At 40.5% G+C, this 14,571-nt stretch overlaps 1 protein-coding gene across 1 annotated transcript; it reads right to left on the bottom strand.

Annotated features, from left to right (window-relative positions):
* Positions 1–801: 801 nt before the first annotated feature.
* ABRACL (ABRA C-terminal like) lies at positions 802–5,093 on the bottom strand. Its single transcript, XM_058020667.1, has 3 exons — positions 5,028–5,093; positions 2,630–2,696; positions 802–1,413 (listed from the first exon to the last, which is right to left on the bottom strand). The coding sequence occupies exons 2-3, from the start codon at positions 2,688–2,690 to the stop codon at positions 1,229–1,231; spliced, it is 246 nt and encodes an 81-aa protein (XP_057876650.1). The 5' UTR covers positions 2,691–2,696; positions 5,028–5,093; the 3' UTR covers positions 802–1,228.
* Positions 5,094–14,571: the final 9,478 nt, after the last annotated feature.

Here is a 14,571-nt window from a genome sequence, read left to right as displayed (position 1 = left end):
GGCCAGCACAAGCAGAGGCAGCCCAGATCTGTTTGCACACAGGATCTAAGTTGTTTTCCTGTTGCACAAAGCAGAGCAAAACAAGTCGAAAGGGGGTAGCAGCTGGAAATACACAGCTTTGTAGAGATTCCATGACAATGCACACATTTGCTGGATGTGTGAATGAGAAGACACTTTTCAAACATTTTGCACTTGTAGAAGGCTGCTAAGGGAAATTCACCTATCCTGCAACTTTAAGAGCTGCAGCTGTGGAGTGCAAGCACAGAGTAGGAAGCACTTTGCTTACCCACAGCTGCTTTCCTCATGCAGCAACTTTTTCTGTCTACTGGAGGGTACACTTCTACCTGATAAAGAGAATTGGCAGTAAGCTAGAAAACAATCAAAAGGGCTTTTTTCTTCCCCTCCCCTGCCACCTACTGCCTGGAGAGATTTAGAGAGAGTAGGACTTCTATGAGGAAAGGAATCACAGCCTGAAGCTGCTGTACTAACTTCCGCTTGACACTGCATGGAAGCACTCAGGGAGCTCCTCACCCACTTCCTCCACAAGTCTAGAGGACAAGAAAACAAAAGCACATTGCCCTGCCACAGATGAATGAGGTATGTTTAACATTCATGTGCACAATCTTCTTGTGCACAATCTGGTCAATCCGAAGGGCAGTCATTCTTCTACTGAATCACGCTGCCAAATTATTTCTATCTCACTGTTGTGCTTTCTGAACAGTTGCCTAAATATGCTCCTTGAAGGGATTCAGTTTGCTTTCATTTCAGATTGCAAATAAAAAGAGAAACAAAAGCAGTAAGAATAACACAAATTTAAGTATGTGCTTTTATTTTATACTTTCATGGCACATTTTCATTTGTAAACATTAAATTACCAGTCCTCTTCTTCATATGTTGAAAATAACCACCAGACATTTGAGAGAATTACCTGAGATTAAAAAAAAAAACAAAAACAAAAAGAAACAAAAAAAAAAAAAAAAAAAAAGAAAAGAGAGAAAAAGATCTGGCATCTTTTACATTACCCACATACAGTACCATTTTAGGAAGACTTACAAAAGGGAATGTTTTCCAAAATAGGACAGTTTTCTTTTGACTATAAAGATATAGAAAAAACATCAAAATGCCTTGGAATGATCAGCCTTATTAAGAGTATGTGGAAAATCAAACAATTGTTTGATTGATCAAACTGTTTCAAGCAATTCCATTAACACACAGCTGCAACACTGCCTCAGTCCTGCAGCAGCATGATATCCACGTTGTCATGAACGCCCTGTAAAAGCAGCTCTCCTTGGTAAGTGACGATCTTCCGTCGTTTCGCCGCCTTAAGCGTTCCCACCAGGGCTTCAAAGAGGTTGGCACACTTCTCATCAGCAAACAGCACACCGAACTTCACACTCACTTGTCCATCAGCATCTAAATAAAAGACATCATGTAGATTTCCTTCAAGTTAGGAGATTCCTGGGAAGATAAGGTGGCACAGAGAACACTGAAAGAAAACCCCACTGTGCTTCCCAGTTTATTTGGGATCATATTATGAATGCTGATGATAAACACTAGGCAGAACTCCTGCCTAATCTAACTTTGCCTTTCCTTACAGAGACTTGCATCAAGGACCATATATCTGCTCTGTTTACTTTTATTGATGACTTTCTGAAACCTAAGACAAGCACAGGCTATTGAACCTCTTCATAGCACTTGGAGGAAATGAGTTTCAAGTAATTAAAATCCTAGAATATCTCAAATTGAGGGAGACCCAAAAGGATAAAGTCCAACACCCTGCTCCTCCAACCTAAATCTAGACCATACAGTACAATATTTTTTTCACAATTTTTCCACTCATTAATTTTGAGGGTCACATTGAAAAGGCTGCAATGCGAATTTTCACACAAAGCAGAAATTTAAAAAATATATGTTAAAGTTATGTTATTCCTAAAAAGCAGATGCAGTTGTAAAAAATGCAAGATGTACATATGCATTTAGGTTTTGAAAAACAAGTGGAACTGAACAAATGGCACCAGAACTGACATATAGGAGCAGGTAGCATACCCACAAACTACACAAATATTTGTAAAGAAATAGGAGTTTTAGCAATGAAAGAGAATCTTAAGAGAAAATGGTACCTCCTAAGCAAATTTAAGGAAGTTTGGAACTACACATATAACTCCTGGATTAGTTTTAGGCATACAGACCAATTTCTTCCAAATCGTAAGATCATGAACACAATGGAAATGCATGAATTCTGAAGCAAAGAAGTCACCAAGAAAGGAGGTGGAAGGAGAAGTTGCAACTTTCTTCTGTGGTGACTGTACCAAGTATTGAAAGCCTAAAGAAAAGGTAACTCCTGCAGCTGATTCAGGGAGCAGGATTGCAGGCCTCCATCCTCTCTGCTGCAGAGGTTTAAATGTTTAACTTCAGAACAGAACTACTTTAAAGGATGGAACACAGGCAGTACCTTACAGTCCAACATGAAGTGCATATGCAGGTTTTCAGGTTACCTGCTCATCTGAATTTGCCAAGCTCTTAGTTTGATGAAACATGACTACATGTGTATGACATGCATGCATGGTGACACGTATGTACATACATGTATAATGTGACCACATCCATACAGAAGTACTACAATACTTACTTTTGGTTCCCAGCCGCCGAATCTCCTCAACTAAGAGGTTAATTTCATGTTCCACATTCATTGTGGTCTAAAAGGAAAAAAAAATTACAAACTTCTTAGGAATCCTGTAAATCCTTTGCACCATTCTGGCATGTTCTCAGTTCTTTAGGAATGTCAGAACACTTCATAAATCCCAGTAGCTGGGAGATGCATGACTACAGGATAATTTAGAATTTTAGTTTTGTTACATTCTACGCACAAATATAAAGAGCCAATCTCAAAACATGACAGATGTGAGAAGGTCAAGGAAGAGGAGAGTTGTTTGTTTTAAGGAATGAGCTTAATCTGCCACAGAATCAGAGCAACTCACTAACACCACACGTCTTCAGGGGCGTCGCAACTTTCCATCGATGGCCTCAATCTAAATGGAACATCTGCCTTTAAGTTTCTCTCTGGAATATGTGGTAGATTTGGTTTCTTAAACCACACCACAGCTTTCTACATATGCTAGGAAGATGTTGCTGGTTACAGACACACATGGTGTCTGAAAGGACAGCAGCTCCTCAATACCTGCTACTGAAAGCAGAACTGATCCAAACTACGCAAATGACCTAAGGCAGTCAACATTTTTGCCACCCAAAATGATCCTGAGAATCTACTACGCTGCCAAACATAACCTGGGCACCTCTTTGCCATGAAACGCAGCAATTTGCACCAATGTGTACCAATGCCTTGCAACAGTTTAGCCATATGTGGCACAGCATATGGCAGCACTACAGTCACACACAACACTACCTGGCTACAAAGCACCCGAGGTTAACAACTGCAGATGCCTGAAAGGTGTTTTTTGTGGAAAGCAGCATCAACACAATGACACACTTAGAAGCTGAAGTCCTTAGGCAAAAACTGGCATTGATGTAAGCCCAACAAACTGGACATCACAGACAAAGCAAAGCATGAAATGCAGCCTCCATGTGTGCCAACAATGCAGCCTGGAACAAAAGCCACTGAGAGCTTCTGGAGCTGAGCACTAGCTAAAAAGGGCTCAGTGAGCACTGGGACCCACTCTGTTGTTCAAGAAACTGGGATTTCTGCACTAGTATGAAAGTGGAGTTAAAAAATAGACATCTGAATGCATCACAAACGCTCCTTAAGAGAAAAGCTTCCCCTCCTTTCTTTTTTTATGGAGTTAAAATAGTCAAGAGTGACACAGTTCCACTTCCTGACCCCTTATGATTTACCCAAGAGGCAAAAAAACCTTTGCAGCAGAGTCTGATTTTTAGATCCAAAATTCACATGCAAAAAAATTGTTTCTTTTTAGCATGCAAACCTGAGCAAGCTTAATCGTCAGCACGGGTTTGGGGCAAAGCCCCAGGTGAACCACAGCTTCATCCCTAGTGCATGGTACAAGCAGCACTGCATCGGATATCAGCTGCACACCGACAGGTGACATCGAAACTGGAGGTGCTGCCGTGGGACCACGGCTGCAAAGGGCAGGGCAGCAAGGCTGCACAGCTGCAAATGCCTCGGGTGAACTCCACAAACTTCCGGATTTTGCTGGATTCCGCACTAAACAGAAAAAGCCAGCAAGGAAAATACGACCTATCTCTTAGAACGCTTACACTCCCATTATTTGCCAGACTGCCGGTTTTGATATTGGTCATCACAACGGCATAACTGTCTTCTCTTTAAAGACGTTCTTCTCACTTGAAAGGCTCTTTTTTACATTCAGCTCTTTAAATTCACGCTGATTTCTAATTATTTTCATACATGTAAATCATCGATATAAACAGCATTATTTAAAATAAAAAAAGCTAAATTCTACATTATTCGGCAAGACTTTTGAGATCAGAGAAGCGCGGCTGAGCAAGGAGTAGGGATGCTCAGTATTTCAAAACTTAAATACTTGCTTTCTACTGTAGATGCTCAACACACTAACTATCAAAAGCGCACGCCAGCTACTAGACTCTGATTCTCCGGACGCCAATGTCACTGCTGCAAGGCAGTATACCGGTGGTATGGATATTAAACTTCTCCTTATTTGGCAGAAGGACGCCGAATCGCTGCGAGCACACACACACGCGCACGCACACACACACACGGGCATCTGTCACACACCGCGCCCCTGTGCCCCCGCAGGCACCGATGGCCCCCGGGCCGGGCCGGGCGGCGCTGGGAGGCAGAGCACGGCTCGCTCCCCACAGCCCGGCGGGATCCGGCTCCCGCCGCCGCCCGCGCAGGGAGCCCCGGGAAGCGGGCCCCGCCCGGGAGAGCGGCACCGCACCCGCTGCCCGGGCAGCGCCTCTGCCCCCGGCACCGAGGGAGGGAGGGAGGGAGGGAAGGACGGCTCCCTGCGCAGCACGGACGGACAGACGGACGGCGGGCTGCCCCCGACCCGCTCCCGCCCGCCGGCACTCACCCGCTGCCGCTGCCGTGGCCGCTCGGAGCCGTGGGGCAGCGCCGGGCGGGGCCGGGCCGGCGAGGGGCGGGCGGAGGTGGCTCTGCCCCCGCCGGGCCGCGCCCCTCCCGCGCTGAGCTCCGCCGCCCCGGGGCGGCGCTCCCGGCCATCTTGGCTCTGGCCGGATGGCGTGCTGTGGGAGATATCCTATCCGGTCCTGCCCTGCGCTGCCGGGATCCCTCTCCCCGTGCCGTGCTAGGGTTAAATTCTTCCCGCAGCACGGGCGCTGGTGGGTTTGCTGGGTAAAACGCCTTCCAAGGCCAGCCTTCAGCAGGTACCTCTGTTCCTGTGGGCCAGCTCTCTGTAACTTACCGTGTTGCTTCGGTCACTCTCCGTCACCGTCCCATGCCCCGTATGCCCCATCTCCGCTGGCTTCCCCGGGTGACCTCATGCCACATTCCTTAGGGTGCCCCCCCCCCCCCATTTATTTTCTCCTAGGGAACTAGTTCTCCTTCCAAAGAAAATGAACGAGCTAAATTAACACCGTTTACCGTGGATAAAGTTGTGTTGCAGCCTATCTGTGTTTCCATTCAGCACCCATATCTTCGCACCCTACGCTACAGAAAGAATGGAACTTTTCTGTCTTGTATCATGGCGTTTATTACTACTCTTGTCTCTCTTCACCTCATAGAAACGTTTACGTCCTCTCTCAAGGACTCAGGCATTTAAGCTGAGAGCTGCACCAACTCCTACAAAGCAATGAAGCCGCCAAACCCCGAGTCAGAGTCAAGGCTGTCCCAAAATATCCCACTGCCGCAGCTGAAGGCATTGCCGTTGCCGGCTGTCTCTCCCACCTCCTCATCAGGCATGACTGCCCCTAAAGCAGACTCGATAAAAGAAACTATTTCCAGCCCTTCAATTCAAAGCATTTCACAGCTTGCATGCGCTACTTTCTGAAGGTGAGGCTCGGATTCTTTCACAGACTGTGAGCTGTGCCATGTGGCGCTGGTCCCTTATTACATTCTCCCATCCCAGGTGTCAGGAGGAATAAATAGGTGATGGCACCTCAAACCACTGCAGCAAGCTCTGCTAGGGCTCAAACCTGCAGCTAGATAAATTGATTTGCACAGTGGAAATGATGCCAAGAAGATCACATTTTTATTGCTCCAGGGATTGTAGTCCAAGCCCATTGCTTTTCCAAGGGATTTTTTGGATGGTGTTTTCATGAAAAGATTAACTTTTCCACCTAATAATCACTATCAGTCAGTTGCAGAATCTTTGGTAGTTAACAAAAAAAAAAAAAACAAAAAAACACCAAAACCATACGGCTTTCTGGTTTCAATATGCTAACAAAATATTTTCTGGAACAGATTAGACATTATGATAATTTTACATCAGTAAGGACTGCTCTTTGCAAAAAAACCAAAAACCACCTTGATAGTTAGGAAAACAAGATTAAGTTGCTAAGGAAATAAATGGAATTTAAATCTATCTGAATTGGGTCAAAAGACATTGAAAATTCCCAGGAGAATGTAGTATCTGAAGAGCACTGATGCTCTGTGCATATGATGCCATATGTGCACACTGCATTTCTAAGGTCTTTATTATATTGGCTGACTAAATGCTAAATGCTACAGTAAAAAAAGGTAGTTTTTAAGGTAGATCTGAGATAAAGCTTTTAAAAGTGAATCTGCTTAGTATGTTACAAAATATGTAGAAGATTCCAGTCATTTAGCAGTATAGAATAAAAGTGCTTATCTTCTGGTTTTATTGTTAACTACATGCTTTCAGTTGCACATAATCTAGATTTCCTAATCATCAAAAAACCTCACTACATTTGCACAAATAATGTAGGCCTTTGCATAATGTGATTATTATTATGGATAATTTGTTTGATCAAGTAATAGTTTGTGACTTTTCAGACCAAAGTTAATATTATTATACTGATGATGAAATCTATGTTAAAAATTCTTTTCAGTTTTAACTCATAGACCCTAATTTATAAGAAGCATCAACTATATATCTGAGAAAGATGAACAAAACTCTGTAATTCCTCATCTTATTTTCTTTTAACCCATGTTTTTGAGTAAACCTAATATATTTTTTTAAGCCTGTCTTTTGAAAAGGAAGTGTTATACCCAGATATTTGTCTCTAAGATCAGGAGATTATTGAAACACTTTTGTTGCTATTTCTTTCATGACCCTTCCTAGTAATGTAATGTTAAAATAGGTTAATAAGAAATCAAAACCATCTGTTACCATGACAATTAAGGTAACAGACACTGGCAAAGTACAAAAATTAACTGGGCAACATCAGAACTCAGTGACTGATTATGTCATTACAGGGGCAGCAGCAGTGAGCAGGAAACATGATAATTATGGAGACGGTGATTTCCCATCATTCTGTTTCCACAAATTGATGCTGTTTTTAAAATGAAAGAAGTGCAAAATTGTCCTTTACAAGCTCACAGGATGGACATGGAAAAATTGCTCATACATATTTCATATAACTGGTGAAGGTCATCACCAGACTCATAATTCATTACACATTTTAGCTGTGTAGGAGTGCTCCCTAAAACTCAAGAGATTCTGCCTTAAAGCAGACTATTCTGATTTGACCTTCCTTGGCATCTCCCTTCATTGTTGCTGTACCCCAGATGCCCATGAAGGCAGCCAAACAGAGGAATTATGCACGATGTAAAAAACATCGCTTGAGAACAACACAGTAGACACACTGCATCTGATCAAACCATCAATTTAACTGGACATTTTGCCTCCAGCAGGGACCAAGAGAAGGCATTTGGAAAACAGTGCAATCAATGAAAACTATTGGTTTTTCTCCTGTCTCCTGGCAGTTACTGGAGCAAGTAATTATTCTATCTTCTCCTTTCTCCATCACACTCCCTAATTTAATCTCATATAAGATGAATGTGTCTCCATGTTGCTGATCCTTCTTGTTTCTCTTTATAATTTTTCAAACAATTCTGTGTTAGTTTCTGGGACTGAAGTAGCAGAACTGTCAGTATTACTCAGCATGTGGGTATAGTATATACAAAAGATGTAAGGATGTTTTCTGTTTTGTTCTCACTGCCAATAATAAAAATTCCCAACATTTTACTTGACTTTTCAAAAAGTCCTAAGGGCTATGCACAATGGTTTTGAAAGCTGTTTCCAAAGTGGTAGTAATTAATTGTTCTGTTATTGATAATTAGGATTACTCTCCTCACTTTGCATTTTTCAGTACCATCAGGTATTTTACTGTGTAATTTAAAACAGCCTTTCCCCATGCCTTCAATGACAGCTTTGAACAGCACAGAAGGTCCAAACAGAAATGGTACTGAGTGCACTAGTCATGACTATCAGTTACTACCAGCTTTACCTCTTTGTCTCCTTCTACCTTTCAGCTGTTCATTGATTCTGAATGGAATCTGAATAGCTTCCGACCCCATGAAAAATTAGCTTTATAAAGTACTTAATGTTTACAGTAAACACGTGGTAAACATATTTGTTGCTACAGGTTTCTCCAGAGACAGGTGTGTAACACCATTAGGGCCAAGCCTGAAAAATGTAGGGGAAAGTTACAATGTCATTTGTTAGGTAATGGCCATTTATGTTGTTTTCCAGCATATATTAACTAGACAGTCTCACTTTACTAGTATATGTTGATAACCCATACTGTTCTTGTTTTGTATAATAATGTTCTTTTAATTTTTTTTTTGTATTATATGTACTTACGTGTAGGCAGGCATATGCATCAATGTGCACACACAGTATTTTCTGTCAAGATTCTCCCCAGCTGAAAACTGTTAGGACTGACACCATGATTGCAGATTTCACTGTTAGATGACATCATCTTAACAGCCTTCTTACATAATCCAGGTCTTACTTTCATCTTACAACACATTTTTGTTTGACATGTTGGTTTAGTAGAGACATCAATTCCTTCTGCATCAATTCCTCCTGTGTCTTGTCCCCTCGCTTTAACACCAGTAACTTGTACCTGTTCAAAGTGCCAGATTCTCCTTACTGTCTCCAAAGGTGGATGGAAACTGTGGGGCTGTGATTCAAACAGGAGTGTGTGGATATGTCTTGTCTTAGCCCAGCCCCATCAGGTATCCGTGCCATCAACCTGCCCTGAGTCTCTTCTCACCATGGGTGTACTGCACCCATTGCACAGGTGTGCTGTAGGGTTGTGACTCAAAAACCACATCAGCCCACTCTAAAACAGGTCTTAAAAGTCTTAATATGATATAAAGATTTCAAGTGGAGGTAGAGGATCTACTACATCCCTTATTCCTGTGAACTTTGTAACCTCACAGAAAATATTAAGATATCTGTTTCTAGAACATGACAGGGTCCTTGGGTACAATGAGAAATTAAAATTCAAGTCAATGCTGTTGTAGAAAGCTGAGGGGAATAAATAATATGGATATTAGGGGTGGTCAGAAGAATCGACATATTTTTTGAGACAAGCCAATCAATGAGGAAAACAGCACTCCATATCCAAAGCATCTTCATAATTTTTGGTCCAATCTTTTTCTTCATTGACCACTTTCTCTGTCTTAAGTCAGCAGTTGTTTCAAGGGAGAAAATAATTTAACTAAAATGAAAAGCATTGTGATGCTCTGGAAAACTTTCCATGAATTTGCATGCAGAGCCACATTTAAAAATATTAATTGTATGGGCTCTTAGCCTTACTTTTCCTATAATGACCAAAAACGACCAAACCAAAAGAGAACAATAGAAAAACCCCCAACACTTTCTCTTTTTTACTCTCTGTGAGTTGAAAAAGTAACTTAGCAAAACATAAATATTTCTTTTAATGTAAAAGCAAATGTGCCAGACCAGCCTCAGAGCAAGAGAGACTACAAATACAAACACAGTGAGTGCTGACAGTGTTGGTTCTTGAATGAGCACTTCAGTTGAGGTAGATGGAATGACTCACTTAAGCTCACTGATGTCTGTTCTGGAGAGAGGAGTTATTTCAGGAATGGCTTCAGTGCGTCACAGCCTTCTTATTATTTACTAGGTGCCTCGAACAATATAATGCTTCTGCTTCCTAAATTTAGCATGTAAACCTTTACTACAGAGAATAGAAAACAGGAGTATTTTAAATCTTGAAGTAAATCACTGAAATTACTTGTTCCACTCCTAAGCCAAGAGTAAATCTCTGGGTGACATGACAGAAAGATGCTGTATCAATACAAGCTAAAAGACAGGGCCCATAGCATTAGTTATACAGCAAACCATGTGTCTGAGAGCAGGTACTTGAAAACTGTAAGGTTGAACCCAAAGCCTTTCTCAACAGGCACAAAGTCAAAATTAGTCGGGGGGTGATGCTTTTGTACACAAACAGATGTGAAGTAAAGAGGATGTGCATGAATGTTTTGGGAGAGCAGTGCATCAAACAGTGTTTGGAGACAGTTTACAAAGAGGAAAAAAACCCTATAAATACCTGATTTTATGTACTGTGTCCTAGATTGTTCTTTGTTATAAGAGCTGAATATTTGAGAGAGAGCTACATGAAGACTACATACTTTCTCATATTCCTGGTGTCAAAAAATCTGGCAAGGAAACAGCAGCACATCTCCTGATCTCCAGACAGCATGGGAACAGCTGAATCATTCAGACCCTCTGTCCTCTTGTTTGGTATGCATCATGAAAAAAAAATCACCTCCCTTTCTCCTTTCCTTATATATATATATATATATATATATATATATATATATATACATACACACATGCTGATATTTTGGGGAGTTTTTCAGAAAACCAAAAATACAGACTTTCCATAAAAGATGTCAAATAATAGCAGCAGATATGACAGTTACTTTAATATGGAATTACTATTCACATTCATATCAAATACAGTTGTAGATGTAATATCTTTATTTATTGGTTTTCTATAAATTTCCTTCCTAAAGCTCAGGCATTTATCATGAGTCATGACAGAACTGTATCAAACCTTTTCCTGAAGGAAATCTTATTAAAATGGAACTGTGGATTTGCATTTGTCAGAATGCATTTACTTAGCATATGAAATTGTGTCATGGCAAAAGTCATCACAGTAGGTTTTTTTAAATTGGTGAAATGTCGAGACCTGCTGACCATGCAATCATGGTTCACAGAAGTTTACAGTTGGCTAAAAACAGGGAAGAAAATTTTCTTTATTGCTGGATTCATGACAGTTAATGACCACTTAATTCAAGATTCCTGTTCATAAGCATTTTTAAGTAGCAATTTTGTCTGTAATTTTGCTTATCTGCATTCCAGGTTCTTAGCTGAAAAACAGTGCTTATGGTGCAGATCACACCATTTGAATCTGATAATATTTGCAATTGCACTGAGTTTATATTATATTTTTTTAAAGTCACATACAGAAACACTTCATTGTTTCCTGCATATGGGGAAGTGTATTTTTTTTAGGGTAAGATCTGTATACAAACTGCCTTTTAGGGATTATTTTCTAGCTTCAAGATACAATGCCAGCACTGAAATCCAAATGAGGTTCAAATTCATGTGTCATCAAATTTTATTAATTTCACTGGCACTGCACTGCACAAGTCATTTGATCCTAAATAATTTGATTTCCTGCTGTGTGAAACTGCAAGAGGGAACAACGATAAGACTCCCAGCATAGCTTCCCATGGAGCACTGGCAATGGTCTTGCACATTGACCTAATAGCCTAGGAAGATTTCTGTGATGATGAAGAAGGTTAAACTGTGTGTTGATTTCAGAGAGGAGATAAATATCTACTATGTGCTAAGTACTATGAGAAGATGAAATTAATTTGCATTTTTATCAATGCCACATGGTTTGATTACAAATGGGATGATTTTGTCCTGCATCTAAAACCTAAGTTTTAGGAATTTTTCATCTGCAAAGTGAATTGCAATTGTATATCCCAAGCTTCTGGGATAAGTCTTACCCTTTCTTATTTTCCTTGAGGAAATTATGTTCAAGGATCTCTGACATGTAGCAGAAGCTTCAATTTAAAAATAGAATTAAGAAAATATATGACCATCCTTTTGTTTGGTTTACAGTAATCCTATGTGATTGTGTTACATGTACATGAATAATATTTGCCTCTGAAGGTACTGTGATGTCATATTTTGAAGCCAATATTATTTGTTCTCTGTCACACAAATAACACAGATCCCACTTCCTTTATGTTTACTGAAAGAAGCACAAAAGCTGTCTTGCACGCAGGCAAGTGTTTTCTCTGTGAACAGTTACAAAAACTTCTCAATGTACTTCCTCTGAATCCAAACCTTCCTTAAGAAAGTCTACACCAACTTGTTCTGACAGTTTCCTGCCTCCTTTTTTCACAATGGGTCATTGAAAAAAGCAAGGGTTTGCCACTTGGAGTGCATCATCACCATGCAGTGTATTAGGAACCAGCATATTACTCCACTGTAAACAGTTAATCTCCATTTTGACTTTAATGGAATCTTGTAAAACAATATTAGATTACATGAAAGTGGGCTGCTGTTGATCTGTGAATTTGGCAGAAATTATGAGGGTGAGGAGGAGGCTGATGATTCCAGAATTTGTGTATCTATTGCTGCTCTAAAATCCAGAATTAACTGTAATAACAGTGCTAACAGGAAACAGAGTTTGGAGGGGTAGGGGTTTTTTTTTCTTCAAACAATCAATTATATCACAGAGCAAACAAAGTAAGTCAGTGTTAACTAATAATTAGTTAAGAGTGTTAACAAATACAAAAGGCTCTGTATTAACTGCTTGCATATAGCAAATAGTCATCAATAAAGACTTGGTATGTTGGTTAACTGGTTACTACAGATCAAAATGTTTCCATCACAGAGGCAAGCAGAAGGCTTGAGACTAGTATCTCACAGCAGAAGAAATGAAGGCGTTGTTTTGTTTACTCACTTTCTGAGGAATACATATCCTTTATTCCATTACTGGGAAATAGAGCCTGTGTGTGTTCCCAAGTTAAAACTGACTGCACAGGCTATTTTTCTCACGGGTCAGATGTGAGGAAACAGAACCATTTCACTTCCTTCATAATCTCTATATAAAGAGAAGAGGAAAAGGGGACCAGACCTATTGTTCTTACAGTTTCCTGCATCCTTTTCCACTATGCCTCATTCAAAAAAGGAATGGTTTGCCACTTTGAGTGTATCATCTCGATTTAGTGTATTTGGATATCTAATAATACATATGTGGTTTTTTTTCCAGTACATTGACAATATCAGACAATATTTATTGACAAAAATGTTGTATGTGAAAGGTAGCTTCTGAGTTTGTGGGAGGGGGTTCCATGTAAAGTATTGTAGTTCTGCATTAAAACTGTTTTCTTTCTTTCAAGTTAAAAAGATCAAACTATACAAATAAATAATCTGACAAAAAATCTCAATAAACTGGTTTTGAGTTTCCTTTTCTCAGCTGTTTTTCCTAAGTCTTCAGTCAATTGAGGGGCTAGAGTACTATGATCAAATACAAGCAAGAGGAAGGGTTTGGGTTATAGAATCATAGAAGCATTTAGATTGAAAAAGACCTGTAAGTTCATCAAGTCCATCATTACAAAACACATTTGGTGCACTCATTTGGCCACCCTAGTCCCAAGCTTTTTACCAGGGCTGCAAATGGACTGTGGAGTGGAACAAGAAATTTCTGTTCTCACTCTGTAGATGAGCTGTAGATGGAGATGTGGGGAAGCAATCATGAGCCCACTGTGTGCTCCTGGCAAGCCCTGCTTTGCTCTCCAGTGCTATTCCTGCTATCTCTGCTATCTCTACAGCATCCTCTACAAATGAACTGCAGGGATTGGGCCTGAGCCTTGCCCTCACTGTGTCTCAGCCATTTGGAAGACACCTATAAAACAAGCACTACCCAGACACTTCCAATAAAGAAACCTCCTAGTACATCAGTCCACGGGTCAGGAGAGGACAAGGAGGCTGAGATGGTCTGCAACCTTTTGGCTCCTGTTCAGGCTGAGTGAGATAGACTGTTACCTTAGCCAGTGCCTAAGTTCTTGCAAAGAATCAGCATTGCCTTTTATCACAACTGGGCTTTGATCTACTGGGGAGTACAGAAGAGATAAGAATTCAGGACACAGCCCTTCAGTCAGAGAGGTGACTGTACATTCTAATAGCTTCCTGATTTAATTATTTTCTATAAGAGTATCAAAACTGCTCTTAGCCTAAAAGAAAAGGCACATGAGAAGAGTAATGATGCAAAGGGCTGCTTTTCTTCACCTTTTATTTCACATTCCAGTATAAGAGAGATATGTGCTTCATGCACTCAAGAGCATTCTCTCTCCTCTGTCAAAGACACAAATTCTGGAAAATTACTTTGGTGGAAAGCACACACAAGTTGACAGTTCAATGAAAAAATGCGTGGATAGCAAAAGATGCAATAATCTCTCTGTATTTATGCACATATATCCATTCCATCCTGCCAGTTTGTAACACACTCATTTTATGATTAATTTAAAGAACTGTAAAATCTGAACTTTTTTTTTTTTCCTAAAGGAACAGGGAGAAATAAAGTACTTGGCAATGATTCCACTTAGAAAGTTGTAGCTCTATGTAGGCTTAG

The sequence above is a fragment of the Melospiza georgiana genome, chromosome 3 (assembly GCF_028018845.1).
Source record: "Melospiza georgiana isolate bMelGeo1 chromosome 3, bMelGeo1.pri, whole genome shotgun sequence".
Taxonomy (NCBI): domain Eukaryota; kingdom Metazoa; phylum Chordata; class Aves; order Passeriformes; family Passerellidae; genus Melospiza; species Melospiza georgiana.
Note: the sequence above shows the minus strand (reverse complement) of the source record. Positions and strands in the feature narration are given on the sequence as shown.